Source organism: Amblyomma americanum, chromosome 3 (genome assembly GCF_052857255.1).
Source record: "Amblyomma americanum isolate KBUSLIRL-KWMA chromosome 3, ASM5285725v1, whole genome shotgun sequence".
Taxonomy (NCBI): domain Eukaryota; kingdom Metazoa; phylum Arthropoda; class Arachnida; order Ixodida; family Ixodidae; genus Amblyomma; species Amblyomma americanum.
The window spans coordinates 73361219-73385109 of NC_135499.1; the positions used below are offsets into that span (position 1 = coordinate 73361219).

At 50.2% G+C, this 23891-nt stretch overlaps 1 protein-coding gene across 1 annotated transcript in view; it reads left to right on the top strand.

Annotated features, from left to right (window-relative positions):
* Nucleotides 1-23891, top strand: part of LOC144123832 (uncharacterized) — a 77510-nt gene that overhangs the window by 37063 nt on the left and 16556 nt on the right. Inside the window, exons 7-8 of the mRNA XM_077656571.1 lie at nucleotides 4413-4559; nucleotides 16109-16343. Coding sequence (XP_077512697.1) covers nucleotides 4413-4559; nucleotides 16109-16343 — 382 coding nt within the window. The remainder of the gene's footprint in view (nucleotides 1-4412; nucleotides 4560-16108; nucleotides 16344-23891) is intronic.

The window sequence follows — 23891 nt, forward strand, 5'->3', positions numbered from 1 at the left end:
AGCTACCTACGTTTTTCTTGCTGCTGCTAAGTTCCTTGGGCTCGTGACAGTGATTTCCGCGCTCGAGCAATGGGATCGCGCGCCCGGCGCGAGAAGGAGAAGGAGTTTGTGCAGTTGAAGCTGCGTGCATGTGCGCACCTGCCTTGGCGCGAAGAACAAACAGACGCGGTCTGCGCCTATAAATAAGGGGCTTCAACCGCCGTCTGTAAGCCTGAGCCGCAGTTTAAGCTTCCGAGAAGCGCGCCCGCTCGACTCCCCGGAGAGCACCACTCGCCCAGCCCCGTACGGACCAACGTGGCAACGTGCCTCAGTTTGCGGATCGGCCCCATCGTGCTCCTCAGGTCGTCGGAGTGTCGCTGTGCCCGCTGAACAAATTGCTTTGTTTATTTGTCTCTCTCTGCGTTAGTGCACTTTCGGTGTAAAGATTTGGTTCAATTGTTATCTCTCTCTATTGTGCTTTCGCATGAGTTGCATTGTAATTGTAAATCACCTTGTATGTGCTAGTACGAGTGATTGTAAATTCCTCTGTATCGTCTCTTAGCTGTATAAACTGTTTTGTTTGGTGATCCTTTGGCTCCGACCCATTCTCTGGCTTGCGAGTGGCGAAAGCCGGGCACCAAACGACCAACCCCCTTGTCACTTGGTAGCTGGTCTCCGGCTGAGCTTGCCACGCTGACCCGAGGGCAACTCTCTTGTGACCGAGACCGCTACCTCCACACGCTCTAAGGGTGTATGGGAGCGCTCGCAAAAGTGTGTGAAGTGGTGACATATTCTGGCGTCCACAACAGGATGTTTGGTGTTTTGTAAGCGCAGAGAACGGAGAAAGAGTCGGAAGGAGTTTACGAAAAGTTCGTAAACAAGCGTTTAGCAGCAGAGCGGTATTGTGAGGTGACGCGCTGAAGCGGTTTTTAAGGTTCACTGTGTAGAGGTAGTCTTTGTCTTTAGAAGTTCAGTATCCGAAAATTAGCTTGATGGAGCTAGTTGAGATTGGCATCCAGATGGGGATGTCCGGGGCTGAACTACGGAAGTGGGTGAACCAGGGCAGAGAGAAAGCTGAAAAGGAGAGACAGAAGGCTCGAGAAGAAGCCGAAAAGGAGAGAGGGTTGAAAAGGACAGACAGAAGGTTCGAGGAGAAAGAGAGAGAGCGCGCTAGAGAAGCCGCCGAGAAAGAGAGACAAAGAGAACGAGAAGAAAGAGAGAATGGCAGAAGTGACGAGAAGCAGCAGCAAAGCTCGCCTTGGAGCGAGAAAGAATTTCAAAAAGAGTATGCAATCCTTGCGAGGAAGCTTGCTGAGGTTCGGCGTTTGAACAACGTTAGGGAGCCAGTTGAGCTTATTCCCGAAGAGGCCGGGTGGAAGACTAAGGAGTCTGATTTGTCGACAACCACGGAAGGGGTTGTAACTACCTCCACTAGTGAGAGTTTGGTTGAGGAACAGCCAGTTCCTGCAGCTAAGATTGAAGAGAAGGACCAGGCCAGAGTGTCGCTTCCTCAGGAAAGTGAGTGTAGCCACTACCAAGGTAGTAGGCAATGAGGAGCAGGCAAACCTGACACTTCAGTCAGAGGGGACCTTAAGGCAGGCGCCTGAAGTTTAAAAAACTAGAACCTTCACCGAGAAGTCAGAGTGCTGCGTGCCTGACTCTTGCAGTGGCGACTGTGAGAAAGAGCGGTCAAATGACGAAGAGCGCGAAGGCTTTGTCGTCACTGTAGCTGCGGAGAGCGGTACAAGTGAAAAACCGGAGCCTGTTCAACAGGGGCCCTCGAGCATCGAGGAGTGCTTTCCCGACGAGGAAAGCGAAGTAAATTCTTCCCGTGGGGAAGGCTAATGTACCGTAGAAGGAAAGCCTTTTTGTAACTGCATCGAAAGTGACCATCTGAAGGAAGGAATTGAAGAACTGAGTGCAAGTGAGGAGAATGCGGCTCCAACCTCTGGTGAGCCGTGCCCTCAGCAAGCTACACGAGGGAAGGTTAGAAAAAGAACCAAGCTGAAAACAACTGAGTCGGGTGCATGCAAGGTGCACGAACATCACAGCAAAATGAAAAAGAAGCTGCGACGAACGAGCCCAATTTTCAGAAGCGACTCAGTGTGGAAACGGAAACAGAAAAGCACGCGCAGAGAAGAAGAAACACACGACAAGTGGAGGCGACATGAGCGAACTGGCCTTAAAGCTGTTCACAACAGACGCCCTAGCCGAAGGGAAAGAGAAAGGATTCGAAGTCTGAGCAGAAACACTCGGAGGGGTACGAATAGGAAGCAGAGCCATAATCGCGTTCGGAAGAGAAGACTGTAGAAAGAGGAAAACGAGCAGAACGCGCATGAGGAAGAAAACTCAGAGTTGAGTTAGAAAGCGAGCCACAAACGCTTCCTAAATCTCTAGCGGGGCAAGTTTATCCCGAACCAACTCCATACACCGAATGTGGAAATATAGGCGCAGGAATTCCTTGAACTTGTGTGCTTCCTCTTTGTGTTGTGCTAATGTGTTGCCGAGTTGCGGTATGTGTGGAACTACATTGTGATTATTGTCAAGTGTCATGTATGTAAGAACATGATTGAATGTATGTATTCTGGCGTCCACCATATAGATTGTGAGCGCAAGCATTTGCGCACGGATTTTGTGTTTTGTGAATATTATTGCCCAATATTCTTAAAGGAAGGGGCAGTGTCACAAAATTCGGCGCATTTTCGAATAAAACCGGCGCTGCGCCTAAGCCATAGCGCGTGCGCGCGGTAAAATAAAACAAAGACAGCGGGGAAGGACCCCCGGAGAGTGCGTAGCTTTGCGTACTGCTGCAACTCAGCTCGCCGGCGCGGCGTCGAGAGAGGCATAGCCGCGCGCGGCGTCGATTTGCCTCGAATGTTGGAGAAGTTTTTGCTTGTTGTCTACGGAAAGGGGGTAACCTCGTCCGCGCCAAAGTGATACCCTCTTCCCTTCGCTCCTGCGCCGATGACTCAGCGTGCCGAGAATGACCTAGGTTTTTCTGGACGGTGATTTCCGCGCTCGACCAATGGGATCGCGCGCCCGTCGCGAGGAGAAGGAGTTTGTGCAGTTGAACCTGCGTGCATGTGCGCGCCTGCCTTGGCGCGAAGAACAGACGCGGTCAGCGCCTATCTATGAGGGGCTTCAACCGCTGTCGGTTAGCCCGAGCCGGCGTTTAAGCTTCCGAGAAGCGCGCCCGCTCGACTCCCGGGAGAACACCACTCGCCCAGTCCCATACGGACCAGCGAGGCAACGTGCGCCAGTCTGCGGGACGGCCCCGTCGTGCTCCTCAGGTCGTCGGACTGTCGCAGTGCCTGGTGAACAAATTGTGTTTTCTTTATTTGTCTCTCTCTGTGTGGGTGTACTTTAGGTGCAAAGGTTTTGTTGATTTGTTATCTATTGTGCTTTTGCATGAGTTGCATTGTAATTGTAAATCAATATATGTGTTGGTACGAGTGACTGTAAATTCCTGTGTATCGTCTCTTCGCTGTATAAATTGTTTTGTTTTGTGAACCTTTGGCTCCGACCCATACTACTCTGGCTTGCGACCGGCGAAAGCCGGGCACTAAACGACCAACCCCCTTGTAACTTGGTAGCTGGTCTCCGGCTGAGCTTGCCACGCTGAGTCGAGGGTATCTCCCTTGTGACCGAGACTGCTACCTTCACACGCTCTAAGGGTGTCAGGGAGCGCACGCAAAAGTGCGCGAAGTGGTGACATTCAGTTACAACGAACCGCACAGTGACAGCTTTGACGAGCTTGTCTCCTGCCTCCCAACAAATGACGTAATACTGGGCTGTATACAGAACGGCCCCAGTGTCACCAATCAGGTTACAAAATTCTTCTTGGTGAGCCGTTCGCGCTTCTACATGAATGCACACAACAAAGAGAGAGCGTTTTTATAGAAAAGAACAAACACCCGAAGTTCTGGCGCGTCTTTTAGCCGGACATCATTGATGACTGAGGATGCTTTGCTTTTAACGGATTGTGAGCCACTCTTCAAAAATGATTTGTTTTTGTAAGCAGTGTGTCGAAAAATAGATGTTTGCTTCCGCGTTACCACTAGGAAATTTCTTGCCTTCCATAAGGCATTGCCGGGAGCAAATCGCACAAAGCAAGCTACCTTCCACTGTCGACGCGGTCTCAACCGAATCGTTACCTTGGCCCCTTTTAAGTCCCAAGGGGATATCATAGCTACCTGATCGCCATTTGCCGCCCTGCAAGAATGAGGATATATATTACAAAGCTTTCTTTTTGCTTTTCCATGTTGGGCTGCGTGCGCGAGTTATCGCGCTCCACGCCGCTGTACGTGAGCTGCGGCTGCTAACCGCCGTCGCAGTTCGTGTAAGCGTGTGTCAGCGCCACACGCGAATAGGCGCAGTCGTCACAACTTTCCATTATAGGAGCTTTACCTGAATGGCACTCTTTTTTCGACCAGACACAAGCTGTGTCTGCTGCTCCTCCTGGTGACTCTGGCGGTCTTCCTCCTCCTGGCCTACTCGCTGCCGGACAACAAGGGGGAGCTGGTGACGGTTAACACCACGAGCGGCCTCGTGCAGGGCTTCAAGATAGCGTTCGAAAAAAGGCAAGGCGATATGGCCACCATCGGCATCAGCATTTATTTTGCCAGCAGATGGTTAGCTTCATTGTAGTCTTGTTTGCTTACGCTTTAAACGGAAGAAAATTATTAAAATATGCAACAGACCTTAAGGTTACGCTGCTGTTTCATAACCGAAGCCAGAAAAAAAAGGCTGTCGATCTTATTTGAGACCAGTGTATAACAGTCATGCAATGATGTATTTTAACCCACTGAGAGCCAAATTTATTCCTGAAAACTGTGCCAAAATTTCCATGTTTATTTAAGAAGTCATAATTTTTTCACGTAATTCTGATTCTCGAGGTATATCACTTCGTTTGTTTCTTGTTAGAATTAACAATTTTTTTACAGAAAAAGCTTCTGTTTGGGGCGCCTCTCCCCCAGTGCCTTCTATAGTGATGGGTTACAATGTACTGAAATACATCGTATTAATTTGAGAAGAATACATTGTAACACTGCAGAGTACATCGACGTTTCTTCGCCCTAAAACAAGCGGCTTCATCTTTAGTACTTAACGTACACTAGCCATCGGCCCACCGATGCCGCCGTCGCCTTCGCTCTCGTCGTCATCCGAGACCGTCTCCGGCTCGCAAACGAACTCAGTCACTGTCGGAAACAAACTGTAGATATTCAGCAGTGCTGGTGTCAGAACTGCTCCAAACAGCAGCTCTTTTACTCGGGACAATGCCGCAACCGACCTTTTGCACGTTTACGCCATTATTTAATGACTATTGTGACGGTTAAATCGCGCGCGTTAAAGACGAGAAACGTGTTTTTCCATGGACAAACAGCGCCCTCTATAATCGGATAAAAATAAAGAAAGGAGCGGCTTTTACCCCTCAATGGTCCCTCTGTAGCCGAACGAGTCGCCGCAAAGGCATCACGCTGTGGCATTCGCGTGAGAAACAAAAAAAAAGGAACAAAAAATTTCCGCGCTCAAGGTGCTCGCGGACTTTCGCACGTTAGTGGCGTTCACCCATATCGCAAGGTAGTATTCGATGAAAAGCGCTGTTTTTGTGTTCTATGTATTAATTCCATATGCCTTCATGTATGTCACTGCGGTCTTCATTGCGCCTTTTGTATAAAGTCAGCATAACCATCATGACTGCCGACTAGCATGTAAATAGTGACCCATTTTGTGTTGTACTTCTGTGACGTTCACATGTACTTGTGTGAAGTGTACTCTGCCTTGCGTCTTGCTACCGCTCGTTCGAATGTCAATGTCAATGTGATTGTCAGTGTCAAATAAACTTTTTAATCCAAACGCTTCACTACGCCAGCTTTTCAAGCCGTCTGCGGGGCCGCAAGTCTGACCTTGAATATAGCTAGAGGTCGAACCGGAGCATAAGTGGTGGTAGTCAGGTTGGACACGACCTCAGCCCCAGCAGAGACGCCAGCGGCTGTTACACCAGCTCGACTTTGACTTTTCACCTTTGACATTTACCTTCGCGTTTACAGGTCATGAAAGTTGGTTCTGCATATAGCGTTTCGCCTCCGTCGACACGCAGTGAGCGCTCCCCAGCCAAACTTGCCAGATGCCTCCTGAACGCCGATCTAGAAGGATTCCGCCTAAACGCTCTCCCCTGTCTCCAGGAACCAAGCTTGCGCGCGCTAATGAACGTAATTGTAAGGCTCGAACCCCACCACGGCACCCACGATTCAATGGAGGCGAAACACTAAGGCTCCCCTGTGCTGTGCGATATCAGTGCACGTTAAAGATCCCCAGATGATCTAAATTATTCCGGAGATCTCCCCTACAGCAGCTCTTTGTTCCTTTCCTCTTTCTCTCTCTCCTTTATCCCTTCCATTACGGCGCGGTTCAGGTTCCAGACGATTTGTGAGACAGATGCTGCGTCATTTCCTTTCCCCAAAAACCAATTTTCAATTTTCCGAATGCTGTGCGATGTGTACGAACGTTAAAGATCCACGCGTGGTCGAGATTATTCCGGAACTGCCCACTACGGCACCTAATTCTCCTTTCTTCTTTCAGTCCCTCCTTTATCCCTTCCCTTAAGGCCTGTTCTGGTGTCCACCGAGATATGTGAGCCAATTGCTGCGGTATTTCCTTCCCTAAAAAACGATTTTTTTTAGTTTGCTAGGTGGTTAGGCGGACAGTAAGTTGCAGACTATACCCGCCGCGGTGGCTCAGTGGTTAACGCGCTCGGCTACTGATCCGGAATTCCCGGGTTCGAACCCGACCGCAGCGGCTGCGTTTTTATGGAGGAAAAACGCTAAGGCGATTGTGTGATGTTCGATGTCAGTGCACGTTAAAGATCACCAGGTGGTCGAAATTATTCCGGAGCCCTCCACTACGGCACCTCTTCTCCCTTTCTTCTTTCACTCCCTCCTTTCTCGCTTCCCTTACGGCGCCGTTCCAACGATACATGAGACAGATACTGCGCCATTTCCTTTCCTCCCAAAACCAATTATTATTATTATTGTGTTTTGTGGAGAGGTATATCAATGTGGCGTTTCGTCTACTGCCTCATCGCTCTGCGCAGTCGGGATACCGGCGCTGTTCACAGGGTTGCATTCGCGCTGCTCTTTCGCCAGTGATTCAACACGGCGTGGGCTGTACCGCAGTCGACGACATGTTGTTCGACTGTTTCGTCCCTGGTGCCCAAAGTGCGCGCGTTCTATGTGTGTGCATGTGCGTCTCGCGTTGCTGTTTTCGTGCTTGGTTTGCGGAAGGCCCCAAGTATTCGACTGCAGTGATAACTCGTTCCTACTCCATATGAGTTTCTTGCAATGCTCCAGCGATCGTAACTGGTGGTGGTTTTATTATGACTGACAGTTGTTGTTCTTAGGTAACTGCGTCACTTTTGTTTTCAATATTTAGGGCAAGAATAGCGGCCGGCGATAATGCTGGGGGAGAGAAATGACATGAAGAAATGACACTGTAAAGAAAGTACCCGCGTCAGCTTTGTTATTAACTTATAACCTTGGTTTATAACTCAATACAAGTTTGAAGTGTGTAGCGTCTAAAGCGTCTAGCCGGCTATTCACATTTGGGACATAAAGGGCTCAAGTGAATTCCTTCATATTGGGGTCAGGTCTGTATTTCTAGTCACGCTTATGTTTTTATCACATATCTTGTAGCAGCTTGCTTGGTTTTCTGACTTGTGCTCATGATCAAAAAGCGGTAAGGATAAGTATTTTGACACTTTATGAAAGTAAAATGTTCAACTGGCCAATTATTTTTGCTGCCTATCGCGTACTGTCTGAATGGTATTGCTCTGAGAGCCTTTGCCTCGTGTATTCGTTGTGTCGATGTCCTGTGATAATGTTTTGTGGCAAAAGGTACTTTATCAAATTAGAATGCACATGTGCTTGGTGCGCTCGGATACGGTGAGGAAAAATAATTGCAAGCTTTCATTAGGCACAGTAACAGTAAAATACCTGCTGCGGTGGGTTCGTGGTAAGGGCACTCGGCTAATAGTAATTATTGGTTTTTGAGGAAAGGAAATGGCGCAGTATCTCTCTCATATATAGGCGGACACCTGAACCGCGCCGTGAGGGAAGGTATAAAGAAGGGAGTGAAAGAAGAAAGGAAGAAAGAGATGCCGTAATGGAGGGCTCCGGAATAATTTCGACCACCTTGGGATCTTTAACGTGCACTGACATCGCACAGCACACGGGCGCCTTAGCGTTTTGCCTCCATAAAAACGCAGCCGCCCCGGTCGGGTTCGAACCCGGGACTCCTAATGAGGTCAAAGTTCCCGGGTTCGAACCCGGTTGCGGCGCCCGTGTTTCGGTGGAGATAAACTGCAAAGGCGCCCGGGTGCTGCGCGATGTCAGTGCAGGTTAAAATCTACAGGTGGTCGAAATTATTGCGGAGCCCTCAACTGCGGCATCTCTCTCCTTTCACTCCCACCTTCCTTCTCTTAGGGAGGCGGTTCATGCGTCCCCGGACATGTGAGGCGATTGTTGCGCGAATTCGTTTTCTCAAAAACCAATTTCCCAGTTCACAAGAAAATGACCTTGTCTGTATTTTGGATCACAAATTAAACGTGGTACTATGCAGTGACATTAGAAGCCAAGTAGAAATATCTTGTATGAAAAGCTGCAATTGTGCACATGGAACATAAGATGCGGCAATGAAATAATGCATAACACCATAAAACTTGCACTATACTGTACTTGTGCTGTACTTGTAAGCAGCTGTGCACATTAGACATAAGATGCAGTAATGAAGTAATGTTTAACACCATAAAACATGTAATGCAGGCTGCGGGTACTCCTAAAGTTCTGGAAGCGGTCTGAAAAGCTTTCTTCATACATATTATGCACCAAACCAGTTTATGGATGTGCAACTTGGTTTGTTGCTGTGCTACTATAGGCGCTCTTGGCCCTGTTCGCTTCTGTCGCTTCTATGTGTGGCTCTTGGAATAGTGAATCGAAAGTCATCGCTGGCATGGCCACCATTTTGAACACATTTTATGAGTCTAAATTTGGTATTCCAGGAAAAGAACTGAGGCTTTGCAATCTGTTTGCCCCTCCCCATAGCTGTATCAGAAAGCATTACTGGCGCTACCATCCACTAAAATAGATAAATTAATGCTAAACACAGTGTTCCAGATAAAAAACTAAACATTGCAGTATTTTTCCTGTCGTCACTGCTGCACCAGAAGGTATTGCTGATTTGGCCAGCTTCTCATACACAGGCAGTGAAGGGAGACTGCTGCATTTAGTATCACATGAAGTGTTCACAGCCAAGTTGAACACTAAAGGGCTGTGAGCGGTGCATGCCAGCAGTCTTCAAAACTCAACGAGAAGCAGACACGTGCACTTTAATTAAGCGCAACAATGGCAGGGTTTCACTGACCATCAGAAAGCATGTTTAAAGTATTTGACCTGCAGGACTTTTAAAACTGGTATACCATTTGAACAACCTGACATTAAAAAGTTCGGGTGGCTCAATGGTTATGGTGCTCAGCTGCTGAGCCGAAAGATGCCGGTTCGATTCCGGCCACTGCGGTCGAATTTCAATGGAGGCGAAATTCTAGAGGCCCGTGTACTGTTGGATGTTAGTGTACGTTAAAGAACCCCTGATGGTCGAAATTTCCGAAATTTCCACGGCGCCCCTCATAGATTTTCACCTTGGGATGTTAAACCCTCATAAAGCACTAAAACCTTTCTTCGGATATGTGACGCCTGAAGTTATATATTCATTCTAGCAAAAAAATTTTTTCAGCTTCATCAGCACATCTGATAGCTCTCCACTAAAAAATCATAATGTTCTAAATGTACAAAGTGTCGCACACTGTTGGATCCTGGCCACGGAAAGCTTGTGTGGTAACGATGTACGACAACATTTCACTGAGCTCAGTCAGTTTAATAGCATTACTCTCCACTGCATTGGAAGAGAATATTTGTTTCAGAAGCATTGTGAAGAATACAGTGTGACACAAGTTTTACAGTGAAGTAGAAACGAGAGATGATACAGCCTAGAGAAGTAAAAATGTTTCAGCGGCATGATGTGTTACAATTTGCATCAGAAAAAATAGAGATCCTAAGATAGGGCGCTCTTCAGTGTGTATGCAAGTTTTGGCTCTATTGTTTTCACGCTGTATTTTGGCAGTAGCTGCCTCTTTATACGCAATGTCACTGAACTAATATATCATTTGCGAGTACTTTGTATGAGCTCGGTACTCCTTCTTTCTTCTATGTGCACCTGGTATTTTTTGGTTGCTTCATGAAGGGCTTTAAACTTGTATTTTGCTTGAATTTGCATTTGGATCATTCGGACAGTTCTTGCAATTTCTCTCTTGCTTTCCACAGTCCAAGCATTTCACATTCATCTTGAGGAAGGAAACACGGCTATGGTACATGATTTGTGTGAGTTTCTTGGACATGAGGGATCGTTTTCTTTGCATTAGATAAGTCTGTGCATGCTGTGCTAGAGACATGATTAATGCTGTTACGTTCTTCTTAGCCAGCTTGGCAGCAGCGGCATTACTCGTCACGTGCATGAAATATATAATCAGTGGAGATTATTGAGTACTTGCTGTATTCTGAAGGCCTGTATAATTTTTCCCGCACTGCTAGTGTAACTACAATGAAAAATACTTTGAACCTTCCTAGCCTTTCCCTTCGTAGAAAACTCGCGCGAATACTAACTTTTCACAAGATTTACTACCACAATCATCAGCTAAAACGGGATCTTCTATTTGAACCATCGTTCATATCGCCTCGCACGGATCATTGCCACAAGGTACGCATTCCATACTGCAGAAGCAATGCATATTTTAACTCGTTTATACCCAAGACGGCTAGCGATTGGAACCACCTGCCCACCTTGGTTGCCGACATTTCTGACACCTGCTTATTCAAAAATGCCGCGGAAAACTATGTGTTTGACTAGGCTGTTTTCTTACGTAATCTGATTTGTATTTTATTCAAGCTTACGTTTTTTCATTCCTTGCTGTATTACATTACATTTTCCATTTACTTTTTGCTTTCATTTTGCTGCATTGTTTTTACTTTTTTATCCACTCCCTTCTGTAACGCCCCACTGGGGCCCTGAAGGTATTGTAATAAATAAATAAATAAATAAATAAATAAATAAATAAATAAATAAATAAATAATATTGAAACAGAAATATGGCCCCGGCAAGTGCAGGGTAAACTAATTTGGCATTAACCGGTCCAGATCTTTGTTATTATACTCCAACGCCATATGGTGCTGGGATATAATATTGTATACCACTGCGACTGAACTATGGTCGCGATGTTTGGGATCAGATCTGCAGCCTACATTGAACGACCGAATCCCCTCGCCTCTTGGTCAGCACGGTCAATGAATAAATATTAATTATTAATAATCAAGACGTACTAAACTGTGGCGAACCATGAGGTCGCACCTGATGCCGCTCAGTAAGATGAGAACAAGAAAGACGAAGCGCTGCCGCGCTGCTCGAGATCGCTTCGGTTGCTACACTGGCTGTATTTTGCGTTGTCCGCCGTTCAGTTATCGGAGAATTCCATCCCGGTTTTATTTGCGGATAAACCCCCTTTCAGATTACATCCCTATTCCTGCCGCCCCGCCGCCGACCGTCGTCAGCGATGGAGCACAGCGCCAGCGGGACACTGCTGCCGGAGACCGTGACGTCGAAGACTTGTTGGCCTTATACGAGCGGGCCAGTATTCATAAGAAACGGGACGACGGCCTCAAACTAAAGATCATATTCTATCTGGTGGACGTTGCAGAAATCGCTCCGGAAACACTAGGCAGTCATCACATCGTAGTCAGCTTCAAGACCAGTTTTGCCGATAACTTCGGCCGGCCTGCGTTGCGGAAGCCGCGCACTAAGCAACGCCTGCGTAGTCGAGCGCAGCTCTCTGGTGAGAATTTCACCTGTTATATCGAAGATGTTATGGACCTGTGCAAGCGCGTGGATGCTTAAATGATCGAGCGCGCCAAGATCGACCAAATTCTGACGGGCATTGACGACAGCGCTTTCCAGATGCTTCTCGTCAAATATCTAGCAACTGTAGTCGACGTCCTCGCCGAGTGCGAGAGCAACGACGAATAGCGCAAGCGCTGTATTTCTCACTCGTTCTCCGCTCTCGCGCCCGGAGCCTCTTGCAGCTTCGGTTTTTGACTCCGAACAGTCGCCACTGCTGGCACACATCAAGCCCAACTTCGTAACTTAACACACATCAAGGAGTTTGTTCGGGGAGAAGTTATGCGTAAACTATTTCTCGTCCACCTGAAGCGCGACACGCATGACGCGTTTTTATGCCCGCGAAATCGCGTCGCGCGCCCGACGCCCCCGCCGGCGTCGAGAGAGAGAGAGAGAGAAATAACATTTATTAGCACCCGTCAAAAGGATGATGGGTATCCGAGGCGCCGCTCGGTCCCAGCGTCGACGAATTCACTCCCGCATGTTCAGCGCGCCGAGGTCGCGCGCACCTAGTTCTTCCTGTCGCCTGTGGGTCAAGCTACAGTGCCTTCTCAAGCTCAAGCCCCCTCTTCTTGCATCCCGGCAGCGACTTTCGAGCGTCGAGCCCGCTTTGCCTTTCCGTCCACATTTGGCCGGCGTTAACTAGCCCTTTCGCCCAATGAAGCGGAGACGACGGCTTCTTTTTTCTCAGAGGCATGCTTATATTAAAGCAAGCCCAGCTTCAAAATAGGATGCGCAGGAAGCGAAGCGCAGCCGCTTGCTCTCGCGCGCAAAATACTTGCGAGCGCGTCTTTCTCTGCCGGCGTGGCTCCGTCCAGAATCACGTGACGCCTGCTCCGGCTCTCATTGGTCCTCAGTCGCTGCCCTCTCCTGGTGTCGGTGTAGCGCCGGCGTTTTTTTCTGTTTCGGCCAGAACCCAACGATTTGGCAAAAACGTCCTCTCCGGCGGAAAAAAAAAACGCTCCTCTGCTGTCGAAGCCGACGAATCGCCCAGAAAAACGCTCCAAGCGGGCCACGCTTGACTCCCGACGCTGTCTCCCCTCGGGTGCTGACGTTTAGCAGGTGATCCGCTCGTGTGACGATCGTTGGAGCAAATGCACGGTATATCCACCCTACTTCTGTTGTGTCGCCTGTGAGCTATGCCGCAGTTGCTGCGCGGTCTCGGCCTTTGGCATTGCCACCCATTCACCCTTCTCTACGTCAGGCATCGCCTCCTCGAATAGCTCCGTTTCATCCTTCCACATCATAGCATTAAAACCCTTGGCGCGCACCGGGCAATCGTCCTATATGCTACTCCTGTGATTTCCCCGGGCATATCGCCCGCCCCTGTCGTCGCTTCATTGTCGCCACTCCCGAGCCTGCGTTTTCTGCCTGCTGACCTCAACTGCTTCGTTCTGCTCCATCTGCGGATGCGTACGCCAGCAACCACAGTCCGTATACAACCCATCGTTCTCCCTCTCAACGTCGCCATTCGCTGTCACAAATGCTCCGTAGCCCTACATCCGTTAACGAGGGAAACTAAGCTTCGCAGCCCCAGAGGCAGAACTACGTGCTGTGCGAAGAGCTCAAGGCTTCATCTTTCCCCCACGGACATCATAGCCGTCTGTCTGTGTACGCGATGGTCGACATGGGCGCTGCCGTGTCAATGGTTCACGAGAGGCTCTGCCGTCGTTCAATAAGTGTCGACGTCATTTCCAGGTTTGTCACTGCGCACTGCTGCTGAAGAGAGCGCGGGTCGTAATTGTAGGTATTTTGTACAGCGTAGAATTCTTGCTCTTGTCTTGTTTCCACGACGTGATTCTTGGGTGAAATTTCTTGTCGAAAAATAACGTGGTGATCGATTGCGCTCGCGCTGAGGTGAACTTTTCTGCAGTGTGCGACGAACCGGCTGATGACACCCATCCTGTATGTCCTCAGAAGTTCACCGTCGCTGAAGACTTCGACGTTGCACGGGAGGCTCACGCGCTTGTGCCTCTCTCATGTCCTGGTATGTCAGCCGTCACCGTTTTATTACGCTGTCTCCTTCCTTAGTCCACCGCAAACACTTGCCGCTTCCGTCTGCTGTTCTCGCCGTTCACAGAGGTCACACGAAGATGCTCATCTACAATTCATATCCGTGCCAGTTTACCCTGCTATGTGGCGAGTGACCTGGTTCTATTCAACCTGCCTACCTTCTATCTGACCTGGATTCTCCCGAGATCTACAGAAGTTTTTTTATCAACGCTCTGCATTCCGATTCGGCCCCTGATCCGTTTCCAGGTCCGCCATCGATGACGCTCTTCCTTACACCCAAGCGAAGCTCTTGGCCCTTTTACAGGCTTTCGGTCTATTTCTCGATGCTACCCAGAATCCTGTAAGCCGGACATCCACCGTCGCGTTAGTTTTCCTTTTATACTTTTGTTATGATAGCATGCCTCTGCACCTTTGCATTATATCTGGCAAGTGCTGATTTGTATCACTCACATGTGACAGACCAACTTCCCACAATATGGGCTTTATTTCTAACTTGGACTACAGCAGGAGTGGTATCCTGAAGCCTTACTTGAGCAGGTGCTCCGTGAGATAACTGAGATACCTAGACTGAATCAAAGTGTGTCAGCACGCCGTCCCTATTACTAACAAAAAGGGCTCGAACTGTTAAACGTGCAATGATTTTCATTATAGTGACGAAGTGCGCGTGTGGCATTCTGTGCAACTCAGCTATCTGGCAAGTTTGATGCATTTATACAAGTGTGTTTGAAGTTGTGTGTTTTACAAAAATTAATGTTGTTGAAAGTCAGCAGTCGTCGTTTTCTCGACTCGTGCCCCCGTCTACATTGTGCGCATTTACTTATTCAGACAATTAATGCGCGACAGTTTGCAACTGTACCAACCAGAATTTTTTTTTTACTATGCCTGCACTGCATTGCGTTGCCATATTCAATATGCTGATTTGCCCCAACATCGTGCATTCGTTCACACGTCCATACTTTTTTATTGGTTAACACTCTAATTCTGTTAGAAAGTAAGCCACTGTCTTCGTATTGAACTCTAGCGGTCACATAACACAGGTACCAAAATTTTTTCTTGATGGAAGTAACAACGTCTTTAGGACATATGCGCGAGCGGATGCACTTGGAGCGCGCCCGCCAAAGTGCTACTCGTAGAGGAAATGCGGTCAATCACTTCTTCCTGGGAGTAGACCAACGCCATTGGCTGGAGAGGGGCCCTTTCAGGGGAATCCGCCGCTTCGTTTTTGAGCTGTATCCCAGTATAGTTTCAAAAATTGGAAGCAACGTAACTGCTGGCTGTATCTCGCCTTTGGTGGTGGGAGCAGCACAACACTGGGCTGGACGAATGCCACTGGTGATTGGCGATATTTACAGTCTCCCATGACAAGTACTGCTAGGAGTTGGCGGTTAAAGGGTTAAAAGAACCGCGTATGTAAACGTTCAGTCTGTTGTGGCAATCATAATTAGGTCACGTGAAGAAGTGAACAATTACCCATGGACGTCACGTGATGCCGACATAATTTTGTTCTAAAGAAGGGGTGTCTGCGATTCAAGCCCAGAACTGACACTGAAGAACTGTCCACGGCGTCCATAAGGCTGCATTGTTCACACTGGGAGTGTCGCGGGAGCAGCAGTGCCAGTTTTTCGGTTAATTGAGGACCTTCTCGCGCTCTACTTCTCGCATGAGCTCAAGAGTGCGGTGCGACACGCGCGCGACGCGCTTTGTATAATTGTTCCGTGCGTCATGTAGTGAGATGAACGAATAAGCCTGCATGGTCACAGGCTGCACTTTTACTGCCAGCCAAAGAGAGCAACTGTACTTGTTTTAGTATTTACCTAAAGCGGAACATTACAGGACCTTAACCGCACTTAATGGCGGCTCATTACTCGTGAAACTCTCAACTTGCCCTAGTAGAATGTTATGCGCAGCAAGTCAGCAGACAGAAAGAACTCAGGTACTTAGCATCTCTGGGTGCCCTCGTCAATGATGTGAATTTTCGCAGTCATGTCCTGGAGCTGTAGCAGGCGTGAATTCCATTAACCACGTGATAAACGCTGGTTTTGGCTCGTTGATGCTTGCAGCTTGCGCTTTTACCGAACCTTGTCTAAATCTAGCATCTTCGCGCCATGGCCTCCGCAGCCCCGTGTACACTTTCCTGGGCATCCCGTTCGGCAACAGCCTCACTGCCACGGCGCGGTTCCTACGACCACAGCCGGTGACGCCGCGGGAACAGATTATAGATGGGACGAAAGTGCCCAAGCTCTGCATCCAGGCCAGGCCATCAGTGGACCCTGGTGACCATTCTTGGAACGACACTAGTGAGGACTGTCTCAGTCTGAACGTGTGGACGCCAGTGCAACCCGGTAAAACTATGGTACGGTCCCGAACCTCGGGCTTTTTTCGCCGGCTAAGCTTGTGTTTGAAAATGACTGGCCATCGTAAGTTGTGCGCCTTTAAGACCATTGTTACAGTCGATCACAGATGCTCAAGCTTGCATGAAATCAGCACTTTATTCTTTGCATGGTTGTTATGTAGTAAATTTTAATTTGTCGTTGCAAACTGCATCGGTAATTCTAAGCCCTCACTGGGTTCCGACGCCCAATGTTGCTAAAATGCTGTAAAAGATACCATTATCCTTCTAGCGCAGAAACATTCACGGGAGTACCCGTGTTCACTGAAGCTTGTATACAATGTTGTCTCCTTCTTCAGCTGGAATAGTCGCCGTGTTCCCATGACTATGTGGGCAGCCGGGATCCGATGTCATTGGGACGTTCGTGATGTTTGGTGGGCGCTTACTTAACGGACACGAAGAAAGAATACAAATGATACGCGCTACCAAAACATCATGAACAGCTTACAACTCGCTCAGCTTTCTATTCTGTTTTCCTAGGGATGCTATTTTCCTTAACTTTGAGGCCGTCAGCGAAACAAGTTAGCTTGGCCTGAAACTGAGGCTTGATTGTATGGAATTTGACGTTCCTTGTGTGTGCTACGAAGGGCCTCGTTTCGGCGGGCCTGGCCCCGTGACAAGGGGGCGGGCATCATCAATTACCGAGCCATACTCGTTGAGAGTGAACGACCAAAAAGAAGGGGTTTAAGCACAACCGGACCCCCTTTCCATAGTGTCGGCACGTGTCGAACGCCGCCGCCGCCGCCGCGGGGAGACGGGCGTTATCTTCCCCAATTGCCGTGGCCGTGCCAGGGACAAAGGGCCTCGTTTCGGCGGGCATGGCCCCGTGGCAAGACGGCGGTCATCATCAATCAACCCTTCCGAGCACACCCCAGGACAAGGGACCACTTTCCCGGCCTTTTAGTGACCACGCGTTCCGGCCTTGAGTGGCGAGTGTCATTTGATGGAGAACGGAGGTCGGTGACCCGCGGGAACCGTCAGCGGGCCATAGACCGTCTACCACAGCCGACGCTACCTCGACGACAACCTTCTTTCCCTCGGACTCAACACGTGAGGGGGGCGAGACCATAAGTGCGGTGGTGTGTTTGTGCGCCCAAGTGAAAGCCCTAGGCCCCTCCCACTCCGGCGTGGGCGTCCTCACCCTAGGGAGTGTGGGGATAAGAGGATATAAAAATCGACAAGGAGTACGGAAGAAAAAAACGCTCAGGACGACATCGTTCGCCAAGGGGCCTTCAGCGCCGAAGCCCGACGGCGTGCAGCTTCTGCCAGCAACCGTTCGAACTCAACTCCGGAGCCCCTCCATCGTCCCCATGAAGTCGTCGGCACGTAAGCTTGGACGCCCCAGCCTCTGAATCATAATCATGTATAATTATTGAATATATCTGTTTGTTTAAACTGAGCCATACGGTGTCTCTTTGCCTCTCCGTCCCGTGTGGACCTGCGCATTATGGGGGGTCGTCACACTGGTGTCAGAAGTGGGGTCTCAAAAGCAAATGTCCTCTGAATGCTGCGACATTCATGACTTCAAAATTGTAACCAAAAGGGAATCACGGGACTGATTGTGGGACTTTTACCCCCATTTGAGAGGCTTGAGGCACCGGAGGGCTTGAGCGAAAAAAAAAGTCTGTATCTGAGGGAGCTCCCACTCCACAGCCGTCGCTCGGAGCAAGCATGCTGGCATTAGGAAGCGTCATTCCGACGTTTACGGGAGATAAGACAGGGGTTCCAATCTGCGATTTCTTTTGCATGCTAGAGGAGATTGGGAAAATGGGGGGATGGTCCGATGCTCAAATGCTTGGAATGGCGAGGTGTAAGATGGCAGAAGCTGCTCATAATTTTGCATGGCGAGACGAAAAAGTAAAATTCACAAAATCATTTGCGGAATTTAAGGAGCTCGCGTTTGAGCATTTCGACACTGAACCACGTCACGTGCGGGTACAGAGGTTCCGTGACGCCGGACAGATGGTAGGGGAGGACGTGCGAACGTTTGCGTCGCGGCTTCAGCGCCTAGCACGCGATACGTTAAGCAGGGAGGAGGAAGGAGACCAGCTAAAGAAGAAATACGCGGAGGATCTACTTAAAGAGGAAATGACCGCTTTGTTCGTGGCTGGTCTGCAAGACCCCGTGCGCCGGTTCGTGCTCTCGCGCAAGCCGAGCAATTTCGACCAAGCCGTGGCGGCCGCATTGGATGAGGAACGAAATGAGGCGTTAACGACAGCCGCAGCGAGAGTACGCGTCATAGAGAGAGCGGTGCTCAACCCTGAGGTTGCTCTCTTGACAGAGTGGTTAGATCGCTTAGAACACCTGCTATATCAGCAGGTGGAACGCCAGGTTGAAGCGCGCGCTCAACAGCGCCCATTCGCTGGAAACCGGAGACCGCCACAAAGCTACAGGCGCGGTATGCGAGATTTTGAAGAAATCGTATGCTTCGCTTGCCAGGGTCGCGGACACATCGCCAGGTTCTGCCAAAACGTGCGTCGTGGGGAGCCACAAAGAGAAGCAGGCGAGACACGCCCTAAGCAAGCCTACAGCGGGGTTCCAGATACCGAGACAAAAAACTAGATAGTCCTCCCCATCCTGAGGAGCGTGGGGAGGGAGCAGTGGATGATGAGGTGGTGGTGGTTTGTGTGGCCGACGAGGCATGCCCTGTTGTGCGTTGCAAGTTAAATGGTTGCTGCATGGAATTGTTGATAGGTACGGGGTCAAAGGTGACATTGCTTAAGGAGAGCAGTTTTAACACGCTTCGAAGGAAGGGGGACCGCGAAATGTTGGAAGCGTCTGGTGGTATGGCAACCAAATTTGTAGGCATAACGGGGGATCCTCTTGGCATAAGTGGACTCTACCGGTTACACTTCTCTCGGCGGAATTGCATTGGAGCACCCCTGCTACGTATGCCCGGACACGGTGTCTCTGCCAAACGGAGAGTCAGGTATATTAGGGCAGGATTTTTTGAGAAAAGGGAAGGTAGTAGTCTCATTCTCTGAAAACGAGGTTAATGCGGGCGGCTCAAAAGTTCCGTTTTTGAACAGGAGAGGGGCTGAGATTCGCATTACCGATATTGACACCCGTCCAACAGTGGGATCATTGGAGAAGGTATATTCGCGGGTTGCCGTCAGACTGGTCGATGAGGCGGTCGTCCTTCCTTGGTCGGAGCACATTTTGTACGTGTGTGTGCCTTCAGATGTAGAGAGCGGCGCCGTGGGAGTGCTTGAGCCGGTCGACCCTCTCAGCAATGGCCTGAAGGCAGCCGCGTGCCTCGTGACAGTTAATGACGCCCGCAGAGTGCCCCTACGGGTGGTTAACTGTAGCCAGCAGCCACTGAGCCTTCCCAAGAACAAAACATTGGCTTTCTTCACCTCTGCGATAGAGAAACGTGAGCCCACCGATACGGTACTCACAACTGTAGAGCATGCTAGTCCTTCGGCTGCTCCAAAGGCGTCGTTCGATCTTTCTCACATAAAATCCAGGGAGAGGGAGGCTCTGGCTGGTTTGCTGAACGACTACTCGGAGGTATTCGCCGCGTCCAACCTGGATTTGGGCTGCTGTGGCGTTATAAAGCACAGGATAGAAACCGGCACTTCATCGCCCGTTTACCAGCGTGCGTACAGGATTCCTTACTCCCAACGTGAGGAGATGGAGCGGCAGGTGCAGGACCTGATTGATCGCGGCATTGTCGAACACTCAGTCACCCTGGGGAGCACCAGCACTATTGGTGGAAAAGCCAGATGGCTCGTATCGATTCGTAGTGGACTACCGCAAACTAATGCCGTAACTCGCATCGATCCATACCCCATCCCCAATATACAGGAGACGCTTTCTCAGCTGGGCTCTGCCAGGTACTTCACGGTAGTGGACATGGCGGCGGGATTCTGGCAGATAGCAATGGATCCGGCAGATGCCGAGAAAACGGTATTCAACACGCCCTTAGGGCACTATGAATGGAAAAGAATGCCGATGGGTCTGGCCAACAGCCCTGCTGTCTGGCAGAGAACCGCTGATGTTATCCTGGCAGGTCTTCTGGGGAGGCTGTGCTTCGTGTATATGGATGACAATCATATACAGTGACAGTTTGGAGAACCATTTGCGCGATATTGAGCAGGTTTTGGTGCGACTAAGAGGAGCGGGTCTCAAGCTGAAGCCCTCTAAGTGCCAATTCCTCAAAAACGAGGTGAAATACCTCGGGCACGTTGTTTCAGCTGACGGCGTGCGACCGGACCCTGAGAAACTAAGGTGTGTCTCGGATTTTCCCTCCCCGACTAGCGTCCGCCAGGTCCGGCAGTTTCTCGGCCAAATCGGTTACTACCGAAGGCACATAGAGGAGTTCGCCAAGCTCGCTAAGCCGCTCACCGCCTTAACAGCCAAAAATGTCGCCTTTCGCTGGGACGAAAACGCGGAGGATGCTTTTGGGGCCCTGAAAAGGAAGCTAATGAGTGCACCGCTGTTGCGCCACCCGGATTTTAATTTGCCCTTCGTTATGGCCACAGATGCGTCAAAGTTCGCAGTTGGTGCCGTGCTATCTCAGGGTATCGAGGGCAAAGAACATCCAGTTGCTTTTGCTAGCCGACAGCTGAGCCCCACAGAGCAAAAGTACGGAGCTACGGAAAGGGAGTGCCTCGCCGTTGTCTGGGCAGTAAAGCACTTCAGATGCTACCTTTACGGCCGCAAATTCAAGCTAGTCACAGACTGCCATCCTCTGAAATGGGTGATGAGTGTCAGAGACCGTAGCTCGCGACTCGCTAGATGGAATCTACACCTGCAGTAATACTGCTTTGAAGTGGAGCACAAGTCAGGAAAGACACATCTGAATGCTGATGCACTCAGCCGCACAGCTGCCGTGGCAGCTATAGATGAGTTTGTCCCCGTAGTCGACCCCGCCGAATTACGCACAGAGCAGTGCAAAGATCCTGACCTGAAGCGAATAATCGAAAGCTTAGAGGGCGCACCGTCTCACCCCGAACAGCTAGGTTATTTCATTGGCAAAGACGGCACCCTGTGTCGGCGCACGAGGCCAACCAGGAAAGGGAGACCAGAGAAAACCGCTTGGGAGAGAGTCGTCATACCTCGGTCGTGGACAGAAAGGGTTCTTCGCGCGTTTCACGATGCGCCATGCGCCGGTCATTTTGGCGTAGCGAAGACACGCAGGCGTGTGGAGCGTTTGTACTTTTGGAGTGGCATGCGACAGGATGTTAGAGACTACTGTGCGAAGTGACATTCCTGTCTCGAAAGAAAAACACCCAAGGGACGAAGACCAGCTCCAATTCAGCCGTTCCCTGAGCTTTCGGCTCCCTTCGAGCGGACAGGTATGGACATAATGGGCCCATTGCCCACGACCACTTCCGGAAACAGGTACATTTTAGTATTTGTCGATCACCTTTCAAAATACGCGGAAGCGGTAGCACTCCCAGATCAGAAGGCAGAAACGGTTGCAAGAGCATTTGTCGATCAGATCGTGCTCCGACATGGAGCCCCGAGGCAACTCTTGACAGATCGGGGAACGAACTTCGTGTCGCAGCTAATGAGGAGAGTTTGCGAGCTGCTTAAGATCGCTAAGAAGCAGACAACACCGTACCATCCGGCTTGCAACGGCGCGGTGGAGCGACTGAACCAAACCGTGGCCAGGTTCCTGTCGCATTTTGTTTCGCTCGACCAGCGGGACTGGGACTTGTGGCTCCCGTATGCAATGTTTGCCTACAATTCTGCAGAACACGAGAGCACGGGCGAATCGCCATTCTTTCTTCTCTACGGCCGAGACCCGGACCAGCCTAGTGAAGTGCCAGAGGGCTCCCGTCATGTCCCATATGCTTCACTGGTAAACTATAAGGTTGAGCTAGAATCGCGCTTGCAAGTGGCGAGGGACATCGCAAAGGAGGCCTTAAAGAATGCGGCGAAGCGCAGGAAGGAGGTGCACGATCGCAGTGCTAGAGACGCGCCGTTTGATGTGGGGGACAGCGTGTACATTGAAAACTGCCAACGGCAGATTGGGCTAGCTCGTAAGTTCCAGACGAAGTGGAGAGGATCGTGCGAGGTTGTCGTGAAGCTTTCTCCGGTAAACTTCAGATTCCGAGACGTGAACCGGCGCTTGATAAGGATACACGCAAATCGCCTCAAGTCGGCACCAGTTCAGTATTCACGAAATGAGGAAAGGGAAAGCGCGGATTTTGATGGGGACAGAAGTGAAGCGGAGCGCGCAGATAGGTCGCAAGAAACGCCCTCTCCTGCATTTGTTCGGTAGGCGCCAGAGGTGACGGCCGAAATGCCACCGGATTTACTTCATGCATTGCTAGAAGAAGAAGAAGCGCGCTAGGTTGCCGCGCAGATAACGCCAGGAGAGGCTCCTGCCACGAGCCCTCGCGAGTCTCAAAGCAGACAAAGGGTCACAGACTTACTTGGTATGACTCATGAAGGCCGATATCCGCTGCGAAATCGGAAAGCTAAGTCGGACTAATGGCGTAAACAGAGCGGAGTTAGTAGCTAAACCTTTCTGTCATTAAGTAGCACCTTCACAGGAGAGCATGCGGAGCGCATGCAGAACCTGCCCTACTTCCTTTCGTTATCTATATTTTTGTCTGTGCCGTGATCGTGCTAGAAGTGGGAGCTCCTTTGTAACTGTGGTAAGTTTATTTTGTCCAGTTTGGACTAGAAAGGAGAGGCTTGGGTGCTGAGTTTCATGTTTATCTGTAAAAGAAGATCAGTGCTGCCCCTGGAGACGCCAGTTATGACAGCTGAGGCATATGGTGTTGTGCAGTGGTGTTGAGTGCAGCGAAAAATGTTTTGTCGGACGCACTGTGCGAGGCGATTCAGAAAGCGAAGGGGAGCTGCATGGACTCAAATGTTCGGAGAACATTCTTCTGGAGGGTGAGCGAGTGTGACGTTCCTTGTGTGTGCTACGAACGGCCTCGTTTTGGCGGGCCTGGCCCCGTGACAAGACGGCGGGCATCATCAATTACCGAGCCATACTCGTTGAGAGTGAACGACCAAAAGGAAGGGGTTTAAGCACAACCGGACCCCCTTTCCATAGTGTCGGCACGTGTCGAACGCCGCCGCCGCCGCCGCGGGGAGACGGGCGTTGGGCGTTATCTTCCCCAATTGCCGTGGCCGTGCCAGGGACAAAGGGCCTCGTTTCGGCGGGCCTGGCCCCGTGGCAAGACGGCGGGCATCATCAATCAACCCTCCCGAGCACATCCCAGGACAAGGGACCACTTTCCCGGCCTTTTAGTGACCTCGCGTTCCGGCCTTGAGTGGCGAGTGTCATTTGATGGAGAACGGAGGTCGGTGACCCGCTGGAACCGTCAGCGGGCCATAGACCGTCTACCATAGCCGACGCTACCTCGACGACAACCTTCTTTCCCTCGGACTCAACACGTGAGGGGGGCGAGACCATAAGTGCGGTGGTGTGTTTGTGCGCCCAAGTGAAAGCCCTAGGCCCCTCCCACTCCGGCGTGGGCGTCCTCACCCTAGGGAGTGTGGGGATAAGAGGATATAAAAATCGACAAGGAGTACGGAAGAAAAAAC